Genomic DNA, 22,432 nt, shown 5'->3' on the forward strand with positions numbered 1-22,432 from the left:
GCAAATATGGTTTTCCACTTGTAAACAAACGCATTGTCACGCAGCCCGATTATTGTTTTGTTGTGGGCGAGCATTTTATCGGGAAATAATTTTTTAGAAACATTTTTCTTGCCAATGATGAAGGAAAAAAAAAGGAGTTCGGGAAAATTGACCAGGTTGGACTTACTCACTATTTAAAAAAAGAGCCAAGATAATTAAATTAGCGACCAATGTTGACAGCTTCTATAGCTAGTTGTCGGTCAGCCTCTTCAGAACGATTTTCTATTCTAGAAGTGTTCATTGGGACGTCAGTTGAACACGTAACTCAGTATTTTCTCGAGGGTCGTTTGATTGAAATAAAAGCCTGGCGGGGGAAAGATATGGGATGGCTTTGCAGACTTCGCCCTGTGTTCAAACATGGGGCGAAGATTTTGATACTACAAAAGATATGTAGCATAATAGCGTGACACTGATGTTATGCCAGTTTGTCTTTCCTTAAAAATTTGAGCCTTTGATGAAATGCTCTGCCCGGGAATTACTTCTGACAAAAAAGTTTCACTTCCTTTGCTTACAAACTACTTTACGTATTATTCAGCGCACCTGACTGAATTGTATCGCAAGCCAAAAGCTCAGATACAAATTTAATTAAGTAAAACTTAAAGTCACGTACTTACTTCTTCCAGGGAGTTAACTGTTGTGTTTCAAGGACAGCATCGATCGCTGGCTTTAAGATCTCTGTGCCAATTACTTTCCTGATTTTTCTCTGGGCATATAGGCTGTAGCTGTTTCATTTTAATCGAAAAATTTTACGAAAAGAAAAAATAAATTAATTAATGTCATGTTGTCAGAACAAACACGGTCAGCATTAGCCGTTGTAAATACAGTTGTTGATGTCCTCGTGAGGTTTTGAGAGCCTGCTTAATAATACCAAACTTAGTTCGTGTTATCAAGGGTAAGATTACACCATATCATGCAGTAAAACGATAGCTGGTTCGAGTTAGAAACGGGAGAGAGGGGGTGGATGGTTTGATTTAGTTGATATCCAGCATTCGATCAACCGAAGGTCAAAATTACAGTAAATATAAATTATGACGAAAATCTAGTGGTCGATGAGGGACTTTCCTCTGAGCAGAAGTCGAGCACATTTAGTTTACACGTGTCCTCTGAATGACTGTCAATATGGTTTTTTTTCCAAACGTTAAGAGAATACGACGACTAATCCCCTCTTTTCCCCATAGATCATGTGATCTCCCAAAGTCCTGCAACCCCCCCCCCCCACCCACCCAATCCGGCGATAAATCGTGGCTGATCCCTAAACTAATTTTGCAGCGTGTTTGGAATAACTGAACTAATGCAGTGGTGAAAAAGTGAAGTTTTCCTTTACCGATTAATCAACGTCCCGAATCTTCTGGCATCAATTTACTAAGTAAATAAACTTGCTGTGATGTTGAGTAAGAGGTAAAATTAACTGGTTTATGAAATAATCGACTGGCATTCATTTTTATAGTGGTTATCTTAAATTATGAAAAGTCAAATGTGGCTTCTCGAGGTAGAAAATTGGAAAATATTCACGCACAAAGTAGTCCTTGGAGTACATCGATAAATAACTTTATCCGAGTGACGTCAGCAAACGCTTTTGTTTGTAGTTGCACGTGCAAAGGCCTTTGAGAAACTATAACTACGCTGGTCTTCAAGATAGATGTATTAACATGTGTTAGAGGGAAATCAAATTTACTATTCGAACCTCGTAAAACTGGAACGTTCTGAAAAAAAGGTGAGGAATCTTAGACGAAGAGTTTGTTGCGTAGGATAGCTGTCAATTGTAGTTTCTATGCAAGTTTTGGAAATCTATTTCCACTGCGGCCGAAATAAATAATTACACGATAACTCATGCAACATTAATATGAAACTATTTGTATTGATAACCGAAGCAAATCACATTTAGTTTTGAGTTAAGGTTTTTTAGGGGGTCTCATAAATCAGCCCTAAGATTTGAGAACAAGCAATTCAGTGTACAATGAGAAAGTAGCTCATCTGACGTTGACTTACCGAGTAAGGGGCACACTATGAAAACCATCAAAGATACTGATTCCATGATTCCATGGTGGCTTTGAGAGGGTTATCCATGTTAAAATTGACCCATCCTTACGACTGGTTTTCAATAGCGCATCAATATCCTTTCATCATTCAAAATGTCTTTCAACTGAAGTAAAATAAATGATAAACCTCTCAGATTTTAGGTTTGAAAACGATTTTTGTGACCACCTTAAAAGGGGAAGGAAAAATAACAGCTGTTGCCGAAGGTATAACTCCACAAAAAGGCTGGATACTGTTATTTCACCAAAAAAGTGCCCGCCAGCTAGTTTAGTTAAGCGTGATCAATACCTCAAAATATCAACCTAGAATCCAGAGAAACCGAGTAAGCTGAAAATTCGGTGCAGTACGAGCAATTCCAGCTGGCAATGAAGTGTTTATTGGAGGAGGGTGTGGGGTAGGTCCGTAGTGCTGGCTACCATCAAACTCTATAAGGATGGGACTTTTAGTAGGAATGCCGTTGGATTGCGGAGGGGGAGGGGCGGGCCTGGTCACTTACAATTTTGTCGTCGTTGCGGCAACAATAACGCGTGTCAATGCGGGGTTTAAGTGGGTAAGTAATCTGGCATGATATATAGCTATCAACAAACTCTATGGGCACAGAACTATTAGGTTTCATACATCTAAGGTTTATTAAATGGGGTTTGTTGCAGCTAAAGCACAAAATCTCAACAATAACATTTACAGCTTATTTCTTCACTTTCCCACCCTGATGTTTCTTAGTTGTCCTCCCTCCCCCCACCATGCGAACTTTAGGAAACTCAAAGTTCAACAACTTCCAAAAGGGGAGTGTTCCTACTAGGTCTAAAATAAGTGTTAATCTTTTTTTTTGTTGTTGTTTTAGAATAAATTTGGCTGTAAAGGTTCAACCTAACCTTAGAGGGTAATTAATCACTACCTGTGTTAAACCGCCAATTCAATTCAACTTCTCTAAAATATATTTAACAAGAGATTTTAAGGCCGAGATAAATAAGACAGATAGGGGAGTCTATTTCTTTCCTTAATCAAAAGTTTTATTGAAGATTGATTCTACTACTTGACAAATAATAGAAGAAAACGTTTACAGCTGTTACTTCTGCAAGCCAAAGTTCTCCAAACAACCCGCAAAAATATGATAAGAAAAAATAAGGGCAACTCATGTTCAGTTAACGTTCACCGATTTTGAACTACATGAACGAAAACACGGCTGTAAAAAATTAATAACGCAGTAACAATAGTATTTCTGATACTCAACTCGATGCTGATCTAAAACACAAAAGCCATTACAAAGCATGAGATGAAGATGACAGAACTCATAACAGGCAACGGAGCTCCATTACACAGATCCTCAGAGCAGCAGGTTATTTTGCATTCTTTGTCTCTGCAGAAGTCGGACTTTTCCCAGTCTTCACACGTCAGTGTTGAAGAAACGCAGTCTTTGTCGTAGCCATGTACCTGTTTACCATCCTCCGTGAAGCTCCCGAACGCTTTACCACACCGATCAAGTCCACCGGCACATGTAACTTCTGTTTGGTTGAGTGCGCAGTCCTCCCAACTCTTTAAACTGACGCACTTGTACCATTTTAAGCCAGACCCTAGGAAAATTTTATTTTGTTAGTGGCCATTTGAAAAGTCACCGCTTTTTTAGGTACAAACTCTCGGGTGTAATTATTAACTATTCAAGGTATGATTAATATCGCCTTATTAGGAAGCAATTCTGATCGGTTGTAACGATTATCCTGCAAGTATGAATGGAATTGTTGTGAACTACTTGAATTAGAAGTGTTTGCGAAATACTGAAATTAAGACTGTTCTGGCTAAGGGCTTAGCTTAATCATCCTACGATTATCGCTTGTCGTGTTTGGGTTTGTCCTTGACTTTGCTTAGAGTCCACAAAGGGAAGTTTTCTCAAATGTCTTACGAAATTGTTTGGGTCAGTAGCATTCTAAAAATATGTTTATTCCTAAACACGCCTACCGGTAAGATATTTCATAAAGAACACCTACTTAAAGGCTGAATAAGAGAGAGATACAGAGACTCAGTTATTCAGATGGAAAGTCAGTAAGAGTCATTAAACAGCGAGTGAATAAAAGTTCTTGATCAAAGACTCCTGTTGTCTCCGTTGCGCGAGTTGTTCAAGCTAGTTAACCCCAACAGTCCAACAAAATAAATACAAACTTGTATATTCAGAAATAAAAATATCAGAAGAAAAAGTATCCAGATCTATCCCCTTCAAATGAATTATTTCAGCAGGCTGTTAATCTTGAGCTTAACATAATTTCGAATTCGAACATCTTGCCACTATATCTTGCTTTAGTCCTTGAACTGCATACAGTTTATAGCAGTGATGATATATTTGCACGAAGGCAGGCAAAATCTTAAGTTACCACCAGTTTATGAAATACGTTTGGGTTAATCGCCTCTCGTTTCTTGCGAAAATGAAATACGGCTCACAATAGGGAAATATCGAAGAAACAAACAGTGCAATGTTATATATCAAACGCCCTCCGTTATGACAGCGAACAATCGTGAAATATGTTCCGAATTCTATTGTTCTTACGTGGCAACATTTAATTTCCTTTAAATCAGCAAGTCTCAAGTCACTCAAATTTCGCGGAATTTTGCGACTCGAAAAATTACCTCGACCAGCTAAACTAAAAGCCAGGAATGCAAGACGATGAACTTATTGCGCAAACAACGGTTCTGAATTCCCATGGGCTGATTAAAATGTCAAATCGAAAAGACTCAACCTTTTAGAAAAGGACATTGAATCTACAACTTGCAACCTCTGATGATCGCTCTAGTGTCACAATCAAAATGAAACTATTGGTAAGTGCAACAAAAAATTGCTCCTTTTTTAGTTTTTCGGGATACGTGATTCAAGCAGATCGCTTGTGCAGCGGTTGGGGAGCTAGATTCATTGGCACAAATTGGCAATCAAAAAGGACTAGACAAGATTAATGTCAGTTAACTGTGTAAGCCAATGGGATTCATAGTTTGGAAAGATAAAACTCTAAGTCTTGCTTTCCTGGAATCAATCTTGTTTCTGAGAAATACTTCTTCATGCCAAAAGTAGAAGGGCACTTTCCCCTCCCTGCTTAGGTTTTAAGTGAGAGGATTCTGGCTGTGTCATGACAAAATTTACCTAATCCCCTCCCAAGGGTCTGTAAGGTAGTCTCCTTCCCAGTCGTTCTAAGACTCGTCACGCAACGTTCCTCCCCAAGTCCGAGACTGAAAACGGCTGCGAAGGAGACTATCAAATGCCAGTCATTTGCAATTTAATGCAACGCCAGCTACAATGGACGCGTTATTCAAATAAAGGTGTCTAACATTTTTCGAATTTTATCCAACCCAAACTACAGATAACTGTCATGATTAGTCAACAGGTGACGCAAGTCTCTAACTTATTTGTAAGTTTAATAAGCTCAAGTTTAAGACCGTGACGATGTTGTTACGTGGGCCACGCTTGCCTTTACTCATGAAAAGGAGTACGTCCGTAAACCAGACCCTCTTAGGATCTTCATCATTTGCTGTAAACGTAGGTTTTGCGCCACGAAAACTTGTAAGCGTAGTTTGTTCAGCTTTTCAGCTAAAGCCCCGCAGTAACAAAACTGGATAGGACAGAATGAACGAGAGGGTAGACTTTCCGATTTGCAACTCTTTCAACGGATCTTCAAATGCTTGCACTTGACGTCTTGTCAGGTACGACAAAATATTTTATCATGATAGTGAACAATTATTCGATGAGCTTTTTGTAACCCTTACCAAGACCTGGATTATTCTGAATATCAAAAAAACCGAATGTAATAATTGTTTTAGTATACGTTGAACGAAAAAAAGGGTCACGATAGTAAATGGAACTGATAATTTATATCTAAACGTGTAAAAATATACAAATCAACAAGCAACAAGTAGGGCGCGAACTAGACATGATTACCCTTAGGAATCGTGCACTGCGGTCATACATGACATGATTACCCGCAACCTTGAATGTCCTAGACATGATTATTGCATAATTTGCAGCTAGATGACGTGCCAGGTGCTGATTTCGAAAATTAACTTTACGCTTCTGGCCGATCAGAAAAGAGATAGTGAGTTGAAGGTATAATAATATTTATAATAACATTAATAATAATAGTGATATAGCGGGGATTGGGATCTAGTTTTTACAGCAATACAGACAATAATGACATAATTATTCCTGCAATTATTATTCTTACTAACATGGCGAAAAAGTAATATAAATTATGATCTAGAGCGTTTACGAAGTCTTTAAAATAATTTATGAACGAGAAAGCTTGGCTCATTCCTGTTTCTACATTTTCAGCCATATGGACAAGTACCAGCATACAAGTTAGCATGGCTTCTCTAAAATTATCCCAATATTCCAATCCAACCATAATAACTTTGCATTCCTTGTAACATCTTTTCTTTCTTTGTGTGGTTTTTTTCCCCACTAGTCGAGTCACGTCATCCTTCCAATGCACAAGTGAAGTCTCTCACGAGCCACATCCTTGTATTCGTGCCAGGCTTTCTCTTCGGCAATCTGGAAGGCTTCTGCGGAAGGCTCTATTCCTTTTGAAATGAAAATGATAATAAAATAATGATAATAATAATTTAATGTAAATGTTTCTTTCTGGAAAATTTGAAAAGTTTAATTTTGTTGCTGCCTTTGAATAAAAGAATATAGTGTCCCATTATTTTCTCTTGCCTTGAATCATTATTTCCTTATCTGGTATATTCAATAGCTTTATTACAAGGTGTTATAAGCCAAGTTGTATTTAATATTATTTGTACATACCACATACGCAAATACTAGTTCAGAGGTGATTAACTGGTACTATTTACCGCCGAGCAGCTAAGGAGACAAAATCGCGCATGAAGAGTTCAACAACTCATCCTTCAAGCTTTGGTACATCCATCGAAATAACCTAAGTTTCTGGTTTCCGTGAGGTGTACGGTATACCAGAACATTTATTTACCTCCTCTTTGGTCAATGATTTTTACATGTATTTGCAAAATCATCTCTTGCTACATTTAACTCAAATGTTACCCGAGGCAGTTTTTTTTTACAACCGAAGGTATTTTTCCCTCCCAATATATATGGAATAGCTAATCATCGTGTTAGATGTAAATTCTTTTCACCTTGAGCATAGTTTCCCCTTCGGATGAAGTAGTCTGTCTTGACGATATTAAAACTCATGCGCGGCTTACTCTGGTAGTACACTAAGTGATGTGTTTCTATCTCCCGGATCAGTTGCTGTGCTTTGGCCATTTGTGGCTCAGGAACTACTCTCTGGACGTCAAGGTGTTTCACATGCCTGGAAGATTTGACGTAGAAAGCGAGCTGCCTGTTTTTTGATCTGATCTGGCAGCGATTGGTGATAGGCCTTGTATCGGCAATCAAATGATTTTGAACATCTTGAAAATACTGCTCTGCCAAGGTCTCTTCTTGAGCCGTAATACCGATTCTTGCTAATTTCTCAGCAAGAAATGCTGCATAGAAGTATCTATTTTCCGCTGTTTCCTCGCCTGCTGCACAGGGCCACAGAAGCTAGAATTCAAAGATTGAAATTAAGTTTGGGCATTTTGATAATCAAACGCAAGTCAGTTGGACATTATAATAACCAGATATTGATAACTTCAAAAGGCGGCTTGGGATTCAAGTTCGTGGTAGACTGCTTCGGGGAAAAGTCTATAAAATGATGTCGATTAGACTTCATGAATGTATCTCTGTTACCCTCACCTCGACAGAAACATCCAGGCACTCCCTAGCCCTTTCATAGTCTCCTTTTCTACGAGCTAAGGCAGACTCGACATATTTGAGCTTGGAAAGGATGTAGCAATGATTAGGTGAATGAAATCTTTGGGAAGTCTCCAAGGCCTGATTGGCGTGTTTCTTTGCGTCCTCATGTCTGTTCTCATGCAAATCCAGTAAGGTTTCCTAGAGGAAAATGGTATAAGAAAATGAACTATCTGACTCCTCGGCATAGTTAACTGTGTTAATTTCCCCGAGAAGAGTAGGTTTGAAAATTTAACACACTTCTTCCAGTAAAAAAAAAATTCCCTCTCCTACCCCCAGAGAACATGCAAGCAACTACTTTCGCATTCTTAGGTTTTCATTTATTCTAAATCATGACAGAGGAAGCCCCCAGAATACTGTGCATGTGATCCTGATGAAATATGGTTCTTTTCGTTGTGCTTATTTTAAAAAAATAAACAACTCAGGTGATAACGAGTTGGCGTCATCATCATGTATAATAAAGACCAAAACTTTAGAAGAACAGGAAAAATGAAATGGAAAAATTTAAAGCACTCACTTCATACAATATCAATGGTAGCAAGTCCACGAACCGGGGATTCCTGTCAATATACATCTGGAGCAATTTTTTGTGCTTAGTAAAACGCACATGGTCCCCTGATCAAAAATAAGGTTTTTATTAGTAAAAATGAAAAAAAACAATGTTCTGATTTTCTCTCCTAAAGAAATGATTAAACCCACCGTTATCTGCCAGGCGTTGAAAATGACCGACCATAGACATTCCTATGGGGCTGGACCACAAACCTATGAATCAGACAAGATAAGAAGTCATTTACTGGTCTATGACAGCAACCAGTGAGATTGAACTCACTGTACCTTAGAAATAATGGATAGGTTACCACTTACACTGCAGCGCTATCATTATATATAGTGTTGAAAGAATATTCGTGGCAAAGCTAAACTCGAGCCATTATTATTATTTATGGGTTTCCATCTGAAGCTAGATATCCTCTCCAAAAAATTTACATTTTGCCTACCCTACTACTAAAAACAATTCCTTACACGCCTCAATTCATCTGAATGAAGTTCCTTATCAATGGAAAAGATACAAACCTTTCGGTCTTAGTTTTCTGATGGGTTGCTCAATTCCAGATCCCTCCAGAAATTCCTCAAGACGGGGGCCTGGAACCGAAAAGAGCTTTTGAAAATAAGCGACATTTCGGCTCCTATCCATAGAGGTGCAAAGCCGCACTGTGTGAGAGAAGGTCTCTGGCCTGACGGATGGAAGAAGAAGGGTGACCAGTCCGGTGAAACGGTCCTGAGATGCGGTTAATATCACTGCTGGTGATGAGATATTCACTTCAATCAGATACTCTCCACGGTTCTAGAGAAAATCACATGGAATATTATGTCTTTAACACCTGAACGTGAACTCAAAATTCTCAATTTAGCATAATAAGAGTGTACTGAGGTTTTTCGCTTTTGAGTTTTTTTTTATTATTATTTTTATTTTTAGGGTCTTGACTGACGGCAGTTTGATGAGGTGGCCAATAGTCTGCAAAAGAAAACGAGAATATGTACATCATTGACATTAACCTAACATAAAACCTTCGATAACATCCACGAAGAAATCTCTAGATTCGGTCAAAAAATATCTCAACCTCACCTTTGAGGCGTGCTGCCCCCTTCCCCCCCCCCCCCCCCCTCCTTCCAAACATGCTCAATCCTTAAAACCGCTAGTGGAGTAGAGAAGTCTCAACCCTCTCAAAGCTCCTCGACATCGTAGAATGCGAAGACGTTGAATGAGAAAGTATTTAGGTAATATTTGCTTGACGAAAAGACAAAGATAACTTTCAACAGAGAGATGACGATCAAGTACCGGTGACGTTTTTTTAGCAGGCACTGTTTTAAATTTGATTTACTCACAACAGAAAATCCAGCCTCGGTAGGACTCATCTCCCAGCGACATATTTCATAACTGGGGTATAATTCAATTCCCAGTTGATAGTGAATGACGACATATGGCCAATGAACTGTAGGATGTTCCATTGCACTGTCCAAGCTGGGAATTTGTCGAAGACGATAAAACGATTCGAGTCCATGGTACCTCTTAAGGCTAAGAATAATAAGATGCAGTGTTTGGTGCTGTACCTCTCCTGACATCTTCGCTATGGATTCAGTAATAACAGTGTAAGCAAATATTCACCCGTAAACAAAGGTGGACATGAACTACTCTCCACAATTCAGTTTAGTAGAAGTCAATCCAGTGTAATAATCACAGTGACTTTTTGCTCAGACCTACTTTGACAAATAATACAGCAGTTTAAGTGTCGACCGCATACTGGCTAACAGTTCTTTGCGCACTTTGAAGCGGGTTACCCCTGACTTGAAGATCCCGCGCTAGTTATCGCGGCTCTGCGGCTTTCATTTTTACGTAAAAATCAGTACTAAGACTGTAAGCGGTAGGACTCATCTCCCAGTCAGTTTATAAGGGGTACATTTATAAAGAAACTGTGGTGCTGCGTCGGTTGGGGTTATTACAAGGAAATTGGTTTATCGTTAAGTTGATAATGTAAATTTTGCTATCGAACAGTATTTGTAAAGCTGGCGTTTCGAGCATTAGCCCTTTATATAATTTCAGTTTGTTTACTTTCAAGTGTGACGAATCAGTTCTGTTTACGGCAAACGGCAAACGGTTCTTACTATTGGCTCTCAGCCGTGGAATAGTAAATATTTTGTAATGGCTGTAGACAAGGTGCTCCAGGGTTGATTTAAGAATCGCTTAAAACGGTAGAAGAATATTAAGACTCAATTTCGCCGTTTTGTAAACGCCATGTCAAAAACGCTTTTCATACGAGAAAACCGACAAAACTGCTCTTAACGAATGTGCTATTTAAAAAACTGAGCGTGGTGAGATAATTTTTCGATAAATAAGTTTATAGCCCTTGATGAAATATTTCAAGAGAAAAACTGCTGGATGTAGGTTTACTTTGGGAAGGCGGAAAAAGCTAAAATACTAGTAAGGCGCATTTAGACTCCCTCAGAATGTGTTCACTAGCTTGGTATATCTGTTCTGATTATTATTGGTTCATGCGTGGCAAGTTAAGGAGGCGGCGAATGGGCGTTCGATGGGCTGATCAAAACAAAAAAATGGCAGTGAAAACATCAGTCGAATTTTGAAAAATCGCATCACGAAAAATCATGAAACACTTCCAAGTCTGAATATACATTCGTGAACATTTTACTATTATCCCTTTCATTAACGAAATTAACGCCACATTCGCCTCGAGAGTCCTGGCAAAATTATGTGAATACATATTGCATTATGTAAAATTACCTATTATGAAATTCACGGATTGCCTCGAGAGTCCTCGCAAAATGATATTAATACGTAATGTATAGTACGGTTATTACGAACCAGAATAACGAGTCAACTTAAGTCGAATCCGCTGCTTTCGTTGAATGTCTGTTCTCGTGACAATCAAGATCAACTGAAGGTTCAAATCTTTTAAACGTTTTGATTTTTTTACCGCTTCGGCATTGATCATGTTCCGCTTTTTCCACAAACAAAATTGAACTTACTTTAAGGACCAGATCCTGAGTAAGACTCGTCAAATGGCAGTTAGCGGCTGAAATAACATCTTTCTTTAACGTTGAAAGTGAACTACGCAATGAAGGAATTTACGAATTGGCATTTACAAAGAAATGCAAATTCTCAATGTTTGGACTTTGTTCGGGGATTCCCCCATTATGATGTCATATCAATATATTTTGCCCAAACACCTGAAACGTGCAAGTTGTCATGTATAAAACAATCAGTTTTAAAACTTGTCCCAATTTATTGAGTTTTTAAGTTTTCGGACTCTTTGGATGGTAAACTTGTAACGTTTATGTCTAGATAATGTGACGAGGATAAGCTTTAGAGTTGGCACTTTTGAAGTAAGAAGCATTGCTTTTTTTTTGTGTATGAAGCACCAAATATTAGACCGTAAGTATTAGTGAAGGACTTTATTGGTAAAGAAAGAAATATTAGCTCCTTTTTTGTGTATGAAGCACCAAATATTAGGCAGTAAGTATAAGTGAAGGACTTTATTGGTAAAGAAAGAAATACTAGCTTCTTTTTTGTGTATGAAGCACCAAATATTAGGTAGTGAAGGACTTTATCGGTAAATCTAAACCCTGGGAATGAGAATAGAACCAAGATGGTTGGCGCAATTTTACTTTCCTCGCTTATATACATCCTTTTTCTTTGCATAAATGATATCTTCTTCACTTTCTCTCTGACTGATACTCACAATGATTTTACAGAGTTCAACCGTGCACGGTCTGGGTACTACATTTTAAAAAAGTTAAAGGTTTTCTTTGCTTCCTTTGAGAAAGTAGTGCAACGGTTACGAATGATAGTAACAGGAAGGGAAGGAATGTGATCCGACTCTGGTTGGGGAACGGTATTGCTCGTATCAGTCTCCGAGGAAGTTCCAAGAAGTACATTCCATCGTCAGTTAAATACCTTACTCCAGGGAAAATATCCTGTCGTTCATCATTCCTTACGGTTAATTCAGTGTCTTGACTAAGCTCAACTCTTATTTGGATCTATAAGAGGGCGGCAGCGGTTTCTAACCCAATAATAATGCGTAGCAAAGCAAAACCGCAGACACTAGTTCAGCACGGTTTTTTCAAGAAAAATGTGTCTTTTGGTGGCAAGTTAGTGCTAAAACTGGGGTTCTAAAAGAAACAGCAGGTAATTTAGTGTTAACAACTGGGTTGAAAACGTAAATTAGCCACCGTAAAGAGTAAAAAAGCTGACGTTTCGAGCGTTAGCCCTTCGTCTATCGCTCTGACGAAGGGCTAACGCTCGAAACGTCAGCTTTTTTACTCTTTACGGTGGCTAATTTACGTTTTCAACCCAGTTGTTAACACTAAATTACCTGCTATACTCTCCCACCGACGCAGCACCACAGTTTCTTTAGAAACTTACCCCTTCATTCTAAAAGAAACGTTTCGTCTTTGTTTGTTTTGGCTGCTGGTCTTCCTGTTCGCTGTCTATGTCGAACTCGTTCTCCAGTTCGTCTTCTTCCTCTCTTACAGCTCATTCTTCTTGCCACACACTTCATCCTCGTTGCCTTCCAGAGGGTTAGATTTACTGCACTGCTTGAAAGCGTTAACGACCAAATCCGCGGTTATCTTTTCCCATGCTTTGTGGATCCATCGCAAAACGTGGAAGTTTTTCGTCATAGACTTCAGAAATAGCTTGCCAATTGATGACAATGGTAACTTTGACCCGGGTGTCCTCGGTGATTTATTTGTAGCTGTTCCAAGACACACAAATCCTTTACCTGACTGCTCTGACGATCTCCTGTGGCTTAGTTCTATTAATTACAGGACACCTAATCGGTATAAAAACACTGCGGAGTTCAGGGTTTTCCATCATTTGGGACGCTTTCATTACGGCATATGAAAACAATCAATCAGCAACCCCTGATTGTTGCTCAGGTACTCTACGAACTATTTATATAGATACATGTAACTTACAACTTAGGGAATATATCGCATTGACGTTATCTTCTGCAGCGGTGGTTTAACATAGACTAATTAGGAATAAATGATTAACTATACTCGCAGCTTTTAGCGAAGCGCTGGCTTTTAGCTATCGGAAGTATAGATGCACAAGTCATGCTTGTGCGCGTGACAGTATCTGGAATCTTTGAAATCTGTTCTACGCTCCTGTGGACTTGCTAAGGTTACAGTGATGTAATGATGTAAGAACTCGAGTTTCCATTCAGCTCTGTCAGACTTCTGCAAGGAAATAAAAGACAGAAATCAGATTATTTTTATCTGCGTTCTCTGTAGAGTTTCAGCGAATCATAAAATTGAAAGAATTTTCGCTTATGTAATCAATGCCTTTTGCCAACTATGTTAACTTGGCTGTAATGTAAGGCTATGTATCACCAAGCTAGCTGGGCTGCTCCTGTTTTTCAAATTTCTAATGCCTTTATTACTTATTTGCAGGCCAGCGGTAATTTCCCAGTCCTAAATTGCAAGGAAGTTGTATCTGCGGAAAATAGAGACGGTCGGAAAATTCATCCTTCAGTCCAAAAGAAATAGTGACGTTGAAGCTTTTCGCAACGAGTTTTGGTTGGCCCCTGCCGACTGCTGAAAAATCACCAAGTGAGGCTTGAAGCTTGTGATTTAAATTGTGACAGTTTTATCATGGATGGGCCACTTATTGGTCAGCCTGAATTGGATCTCAAGGATGAAACCAAATACTTATAGTCTAATGGAACCGTAACGTTTCTCTTGGAAGCGAAGGATCCGAAGAACAACAGGACCTATATTGATGGACAGCTTAATTTTTTTAGGTACTCGTTCGATGATGAAAAGTTGACAGACTGTTTATAGATGTGCAACACTGATCTTTTTAACACTGATCCTTTACTGATTCTTTTAAGCTTAGTAACTCGCTGATTGCCATTCGGGTGTTTGACGCGTACACAATTGATGGCGAACCAACCTGGTTAGATCATATCTAGCCTATATTTAAACAGTACGCCAACATGTTTCCAGCGATGACTGAGAACTTTTTTTTTGTTTGTCCCTAATTACACATCCCGACTTCCTGATGGGGTACATCCTGACCTAATTGTGGAATATCTTCATGAAAATTAAGCAGCCAGAATTTGAACTCCAAGACAAGCTGGGGCATGTGTGGGAGTATGTTCGTCGCAGTAGATCCAATACGATGGATTGCCAGAGGACAGATGAAGGTGAAGGCTGCTCTAACGGTGACATCAATAACTATCAAGGCCATTGTCAGCATCCAACTGATAGGAACCATATTGCAAACTATGGTATACGAGGTGAGCCGTAAAATTAAATATTTACGAGGCCCCTAATTCTTATTTACTCTTTTATTTATTAACTTTTAGGTCATCAAACTGATGCTATGGAACGTTTGCGTCAAGCGGCAATGGCTACGAGTTCCAAGAGTGTAAACGGAAAGTTACCATTTGGGTGAATTGCAATTCTGGTGGTTATTTCTGACAAGGAGGAAATTCTCTATATGGTAACAAAATAAGTGTAAACCGTACGAAAACTGCAAGGTAGGGAAATTTTTCTTGGCCTCCTTAAGTTCTGCTTAAAAGTCCGATTGGAACATCTGAAGCAATATAAAAATACCAAACCAGCGATCAGTTCCGGCAATATCTTTCATTTGTCCTCAATAGGTTTCTCAGCCATGTTTTCAGAAACGATAACTGATTATTCAGAAAAGATACAGAACATTCCTTTGTTCAAATATCACTACTCTTGACAATAACTCTAAACGCAGTGCAATAATGAAACTTGCTTTTTAACTTACTTCATATAGCACTAGGTTAAAGCAACCGATTTTATGTGATCGTTCCTATTACATTTTTGTACCACTGGCTATGTTTTGTTGTTAAAATAATCACAGTTTTCTTTCCTCTTTATACTTAGCTTCCTGGTGGAAATACTAAGCAATTCGTCTACCACTATAACACAGTTGGAAACTTTTACCATTACATATTGAGAGTCCTGGGAAACTTGACAAATTGTGGAAAAATAGTGATATATTTACCGGGAACCTAAGCAAACAGGTTGTTGCTTTCCAGTCAATTGATGAGCATGACATCTCAGTTTACGATTGCCATACCGCAGTTGACGCTATTCAGGGTATTATTGAACAGGGTGAAGGTAGCGATCCCTGTAATCCACTAGCCTGTAATAAGAATGAAATGAAGGATCTTTCACATTACTTCTTGTTTAAATCAGTCGTCGAAGGGCGAGGCATTCAAGTAGTGAAGGAAAGTGCTGGTACCACCATTGACACTGCTAATGTCTCTCATCGAATTGACAAACCTAAGGTAAGTCATCGCAACCAAAAAGCAAACAGAGGAATAAGGAAGGTAATAGATTGGCCAAATTTAATATGTGTTTTACCTTATACAGCCTTGTAATGGTACTTACTACTTCAATGGTTCAGAGATAAGTTTTGATCCAGAAGGTGTCTGGCCAATGATTCCCAACCCTAGGTTGTCAGAGTATACTCCTGGGTCAAAAGCATACAAACAAGCAGTGCTATTCAACAAAGCGTACACAAAGCTTCTCAAATCACTGGAACACGCCTGTAATGGTCACCCAGAGACAATGGAAGATGCTACTGGCCTCATGTACGGAGTTGAACTTCACTTGAAAGCTCTGCTGCGCACGCCTGTTGACGATAACGGTGATCCTGACATCGAACCCAACGCCGGTCCAACTTTTGAATTTACACCGTGAAGCATAGACTGTCATTAACTGGAATATATTCATGTGCATTGAACAACCCTCTCATCATCATGGGTATTCGGTGAAACTACTTAAAATAAATTTCTTTTTCTTTGCGTGCGGGGAGTTAACCATATATTAAAGGGATAAAATATTTCTCAATTTCATCATTCACATGCCTGTGGCTCCCTTTGATTGTAGGTTCTGCAATTACATACATTTTTCATTTTATAGAAGCCTACACCTGGAATATAAGATTTCAGGCCGAACTTCATGATCTTTGGACCATCACAATTTAATATTTTGTGGTTGTTTTCCATTCATTTGTCGTCATCTGACAAACAACATCCTGCATGGATGCACAAATCAATTTAAGATTAGGAATGTTTCTGCTCCCCCTGTTGACGAAGGGCTAAAAGCCATAAAGATCTGCGTACATCTGCGTAAAAATGATAAACCATGTTATGCAGTATGGTTACTTCTGCAAGCGGAGTATTGTAAGTGGCATACAACATAGGTCCGAGCACTGAACTTTCTGGGACCCCACAAGAGCGATCATAACTTGAGCAACTTTGGTTATCAAAATAAAGACTACTTTCTCTCTGTCACAAAAGGCGATATAAATATGACAATTTGGCCATCTTCGTTGGCACAGAGAACGTCAGTTTTGGAATCGGATGAGCGCGGTTTCAGTTCTGTGGCCAGTATTGTATGTGTATAACTCAGTAAACTCATTAACTTTGCTCACGTGTTGGTTGATGGACTTACACACACACACACACACAAAAAAAACAACAACCAAACGAATCACATACTGAGTAAAATTCTTGATGAAAACTTATATACTTTCTAGCTGACGGTAGATACATTATTCAGCTAGAAACCACTCTTTTGAGTCGATTGAACTGAATTGGGAAAAAGCCGTTGCAAAAATATCCTATAAGGTCTAGTTACGTTTTGATATTCTAATTCAGCACCCTAAGGGTCTCTTTAAAACCTTTTGTCCCCTAAGAGTGTTAAGCATTTAATTTCTCCTAACTCAGAATATGGTTTGCTTACTATTAAGGTCACAGTGGAGTCATGAGAATCGTTACACTCACATGAATGGAAATTCTTTGCTGAGAGACAAAAGTTAGGGGGCCAGTGTAAAGGAAGCTAGCATTACATGGCTATTGAATACGGACGAATTCAACACGACCATCAGTAACGTATTCAGGTTTATGATGGTTGGTCTAACAAAAAAATTCATATAGGATCAGGGAATAAGAAAAGTAAACATTTTAAAGGCTAGTAACGAACTGATCCTCACAAGGTACAGAAACTGCAGAAATGGAGTTTGAACATCATTAAAAGTATCACGAATCCGAGCATAAAATGACCTACATGTAAGTACTAAACTTAGTCCTTGATACGGCTTTACCCCACGTGGTGAAATTTTCTGGCAATAGATTATAGAATTCCAAACCGAAAGTGATGATGTCTTCAATTTGTTCAGTTAGAGGATAACTGTAATAGACGTAACTTGTAACTTCTACCGCAAAAGTTCAAATTAGCATGAATATTTTTATTTGGGCTCTTTAAAGCGTCTCTTTACGAAATTACTTTTGGCTGAAGGCCGTTAAAAGAAGAAAGGGATACAAGGCTTGCAACTTGGTGGCCGCCAGCCGCGACCTCCTTCACCTGTCTCCATTTCTTCTCGTAACGGCCTCCAGCCAAAAGTAATTCCGTGAAGACACTCCAAACGGCTCACGAAGGCGAAAAAATACGACAAATGCATCAATCAATATTTCCTTTAACTTTATTGAGATATTCAGAACGAGATGTAATTTAGATGTGCAATTTTCAGAGCTTTGTTTATAACCCTCATAGATTTTGTTCGTCTCATGTCAACGATAATTAACCGCGAACACATAGTGTGGTCTGCCTGTGCCGTGACCTATAAAACAAGCAGTAAACTCCTGCTTGATGATAGGTTTTGCCCGTCGCTTCCTGATCGGAAAGAGCCAAGAGGTAAAAATAATATATTTCGATTAATACCACATTATAGTATCTCAATATCAGTACCACAAAGTGTACCAATTAGAATGAAAAATGAAAAGAAGATTCTAATCATTTTAGCTGATACGTACTCTGCCAGTGATCATCATGGGTGATAATTCGCTTGGTTTCTTTCTGAAGTTTCAATTCTCTAACATGAATTATTGTTTATAATAGATAGTTCATGGTCATTAATTTCGAATCAATTCATTAATTCGAAATGAACTTCTAACCGAAAGATTGGAGGTTACGATCAGATAGTATCAGCTTCAGGATCATTTTGAAGTAATTAAAGTAAAAATCAGCCTCTCGTTCCAAAGATGGAATGTCATCATCATCTCTTGGGAATCGTACTCTAATATTCCATCTTCCTCTTCGTCTTCTTGCTGCTCCTCGAAGTCAGAGCGTTCGAGGCTGACCGGTTCGACCGGCTGAATTTCTCTCTGATAGAGGTACGACGGGGAAGTTCCATCTCTTGCCATCGTTGTTTCCTGTCTGATAGAGCGCTAACGCACTGCTGCAACAAATGTTTACGCCCAATCCTTCATTTTCTGTATGCTCTGTGGTGCCATCGGCACAGGTGGTAACGGTTGAATTGCTGGTATGCTCGACAGGATCATGGCTCATTCGGGTACAGGATACCAAGAATGTGGATTTGTAAAATAGTGCGCCGCCCAATGGGTTGTCCTCATTAAGCCTTCTTTTGCTGCATTTCTAAAGTTTCTTGAGCAATCCAACACCTTGCAAAGTTTATCTTTGTGATGCACAGTCGAGTGAATATTCTTCACTTCTAGTGTCGTGCAACTCAAAAGGTTAAAAGCATTATAACGGTATAACTCTGAGACTTGCCAGGCAGCCCGACTGCCTCTTGAATTCTAGAGAGTCTGTGCACTTGGTGCTTTTCATGGACTGAGAGATCAATTTCTTCATAAATTCTCGTCAACGTACATCCCGGTTCTCGGTTTGTTTAGGTGATTATTTCTCGAATCCCACGCCTCAAAATCGCCGATTCCCGTGTCCCGTTCATAATGGCAATCCCTCATCTCGCTCCCTTCTTACTTAATATTCCCGGATCACGGCCTTTAATTAAGCCCAATCCCGGATACCGAAAAACCTATTGGGGACCCTCTGGAAAGGGATGTATTAACCATAGTGAAGAGAAGTTTGTTTTCGCCATGGAAATTAAGGTCGCAAAAAATTTCAAGTGCGTATTGGCTGCCGTTAACGTATGATGGTAAAGTTTTGACGATAAGAGCCACAATTTTTCCTAAATAGCCTGAAATAAGCTCGGTGGGACAACTGCAGGCCGAGACGATGGATGAATGTATTCGCTCTGATGATGGGCTAACGCTTCGCTCTGACGAAGGGCTGACGCTCGAAACTTTAACTGATGATACTAAATTAACCGATAAATAGGATTTATTATTATTTATTAAAAAATATTTAAAGAGGGGGCCCAGCTCGCCATAGCGGTTTTCAGTGAGGCCCTCAAAATTAACAATATATAAAATAAATAATCGCGTAATTAATAAGTCAAAGCACAACAGTGGGAACTATGAATTATCTAAAACATGATATAAACAGAAAATAAAAAACTCGATGAACAAGAGATGATACACTAAACGACCATTAAGATTCAAAAAGTTTAAGCAATGAAATTTTAAAAGCATCATAAGGTAGACATCTCATGTCTTCTGGAAGGGAATTCCAGTCTGTCAATGCACTATTAAAGGATCTGAGTAGACCCCAGTTCGTGTTTGATCTAATAGATCTAATATTTTCCTTGGAGCGAGTGTTATGGCTATGATAGTCTGTGCCTCGAGTAATCATACTGTTTCTTTCACTGTCATTTATAAGTTTATGCATCGGCATAAAGACACCGTTGCATTGATCTTCTGGATAATAGATTGATCCAGTTTATATCCAGAAGTGCTTGAGTTGAAGAGGAAAATGTCGCTCGATCCAGTACTAGCTTAGCTTCTTTATTCTGAAGAACTTGAATAGAATCCATTGAAACTTTGTTATTTTTATCACCCCATACGATACTTGCATATTCGAGAATAGGAATGACCATTGTTGACACATAGATCCTCCTTCCATAAACTGGGAGAAGATGCTTGATTCGTTTTAGCACACCTAGTTTCTTTGCTATTTTACTTTGTAGCTGTTCAATATGGTCATGCCAAGTAAGATGCTGGTTTATGATCACTCCGAGATACTTGAATTTGGTAACGTTCTCTAGTTGATCATTATTGGCTACAAGGGCTATGTCATTAAACTGACTTAATTTGTCACGTCCTCCATTGACCATAAACTTCGACTTAGTAACATTTAGTGTCAGCTTATTGTTATGTAACCAAGATGTAATAGCTGCCAAGTCTGCATTACGCTTTGATTGCAAATTGGTTGGCGAGTTCTCATGACAATAAAATGCCATGTCATCAGTAAACATCGTCATCTTTGAGTGCCGCAGTTCAGATTGAACTCCATCAATATACACCAAGAATAGCAATGGCCCCAGAATGCTACCCTGCGGCACTCCCATGGTGACTTTAGCTGGGGGGGACAATGCATTTACGCACATTGTTTTTTGAACTCGACCAGTGAGATATGAGAGGAACCATTCTAAGCTTTTCCCTGCTACTCCTAGTGACTTGAGTTTGTTGATGAGGAGCAGATGATCGACAGTGTCGAACGCCTTGCGAAGGTCCAGGAACACTGTTCCCGTCACGTATCCTTTGTCCATATTTTCTAGGACTTGATCTGTAAAGTCGATTAGGGTAGTGGAAGTTGAACGCTTTAGTCGGAAGCCAAACTGCGATTGTGATAATAGTCTGTTTACTTCCAAAAAAGGACTTAACTGAATATGCGCTGATCTCTCCATGATCTTGCTTATAGTTGGTAAGATTGATATTGGTCGATAGTTATGCTTTATTGACTTATCTCCATCTTTAAATAATGCAATGACTTTTGCACACTTCCAGACCCTTGGAAATACTCCATCACTGAAGGATTTATTGATCAAACCAGTTAGTGTTTGGGCAATGACGTCAGAAGCATCCTTCAACAGGCGAGCAATTAGCTTGTCAAGTCCAACAGCTTTTTACGGACAAAGTTCACATCAACATTATCCAAGTGGAATTTAGAAGAAGGAGTGTCGGAAGTAAAAGCAGTCGAAATGTTTGGAAACGGTTTTGCTAGTACTTTCCCCATTGACACAAAGTACTGGTTCATAATCTTGGCGACGAAGAGATTTTCAGTGTGCCATTTCCCGTTTTCAGAGATTGAAGAAACAGTCGACTGTTTAGTACTAGGGAGTACTTGTTTTATTGCGCGCCACATTTCACAGGAATCACCCTTTGCTTCTTCAATAATCTGACAAAAATATTTCGACTTGAGATTTTTTTCTTCATGATTGGTATAATTGCGTAGTTTTCTGTACATTCCCCAGTGGTAGGTACTATTGGTGGAGCGTGCTTTCTTGAGGTGATAGTCTTTATCTCGTTTCATTTCAGCAAGTTTCGATGTTACCCATGGGGTTTTACTTCCCTTAGCTCGCTTAATCTTCAGAGGAGCATGTTCATTCGCTATCTCAGAAAACAATTTTTCCCATAAGAAGACAGCAACATCGACATTTTCGACTCCATCAACAACTGACCAGGGGACTTGATTAAGATCTGTTATAAACTCCGACTTATTATAATTCTTGAAAGACCGATATTCAAATTTCTTTGGTGGAATTTTTGGAACGCCTCCTTTCATCACGCAATAAGCCAAGCTGTGATCGCTTAGAGTTGTATGGATGACGTACGCCAGATTGAACAATCTTGTGTTCTCTATTTGTAAAAATAAGATCAATAAGGGTCTTTGAGTATTCTGTAATTCTTGTTGGTTCATTTATAAGCTGTTTCATGTCATTTACTACGGCAAATGATTTCAGCAATCTGCTTGCGGAACTTTTCCCGTGTTGGTCGATGTTAAAGTCACCCATTAGTACTAATCCGTTCTTATCAAGGTCAATCTTTGCAAAGGAATTGCTTAGAGTTTCCAAAAAGTTTGCTTCTTTCACGTTTGGGGGTTTATATGCAGCAGCAATCAGAAGAGGTTTACACTTTGATCTGTTAATTTCAACCCATAACAGCTCCTCCTTATTTGTTGCTAGATCCTTCTTGACAGTGAAAGGAATATTATCCCGTATATAAAACAAAACTCCACCACCGTTTAATTTTGTCGATCCGTTGCGGTCTTTTCGAACTAGTGTGTACCCTGGTATAGTGACTTCACAGTCAGATATGT

The 22,432-nt window shown here is 39.0% G+C and overlaps 2 protein-coding genes, 1 long non-coding RNA gene and 1 pseudogene across 3 annotated transcripts; 2 read left to right on the plus strand and 2 right to left on the minus strand.

Annotated features, from left to right (window-relative positions):
- Positions 1–1,643: 1,643 nt before the first annotated feature.
- Positions 1,644–3,648, plus strand: LOC149049418 (uncharacterized). Its single transcript, XR_016183212.1, has 2 exons — positions 1,644–1,753; positions 3,440–3,648. It is a non-coding gene; the product is annotated as an uncharacterized LOC149049418 (long non-coding RNA).
- LOC149049419 (uncharacterized) lies at positions 3,065–6,139 on the minus strand. Its single transcript, XM_089194749.1, has 2 exons — positions 6,031–6,139; positions 3,065–3,647 (listed from the first exon to the last, which is right to left on the minus strand). Exons 1-2 carry the CDS (start codon positions 6,053–6,055, stop codon positions 3,319–3,321), a joined length of 354 nt encoding a protein of 117 aa, XP_089050875.1. The 5' UTR covers positions 6,056–6,139; the 3' UTR covers positions 3,065–3,318.
- LOC113685062 (uncharacterized) lies at positions 5,907–11,537 on the minus strand. Its single transcript, XM_089194738.1, has 8 exons — positions 11,396–11,537; positions 9,740–9,981; positions 8,927–9,197; positions 8,555–8,617; positions 8,373–8,470; positions 7,799–7,996; positions 7,198–7,606; positions 5,907–6,627 (listed from the first exon to the last, which is right to left on the minus strand). The coding sequence occupies exons 2-8, from the start codon at positions 9,974–9,976 to the stop codon at positions 6,518–6,520; spliced, it is 1,386 nt and encodes a 461-aa protein (XP_089050864.1). The 5' UTR covers positions 9,977–9,981; positions 11,396–11,537; the 3' UTR covers positions 5,907–6,517.
- A 906-nt stretch (positions 11,538–12,443) lies between these two features.
- On the plus strand, positions 12,444–16,111 carry LOC113685036 (uncharacterized; annotated as a pseudogene).
- Positions 16,112–22,432: the final 6,321 nt, after the last annotated feature.

The sequence above is a fragment of the Pocillopora damicornis genome, chromosome 2 (genome assembly GCF_964200805.1).
Source record: "Pocillopora damicornis chromosome 2, jaPocDami1.2, whole genome shotgun sequence".
NCBI classification, from domain to species: domain Eukaryota; kingdom Metazoa; phylum Cnidaria; class Anthozoa; order Scleractinia; family Pocilloporidae; genus Pocillopora; species Pocillopora damicornis.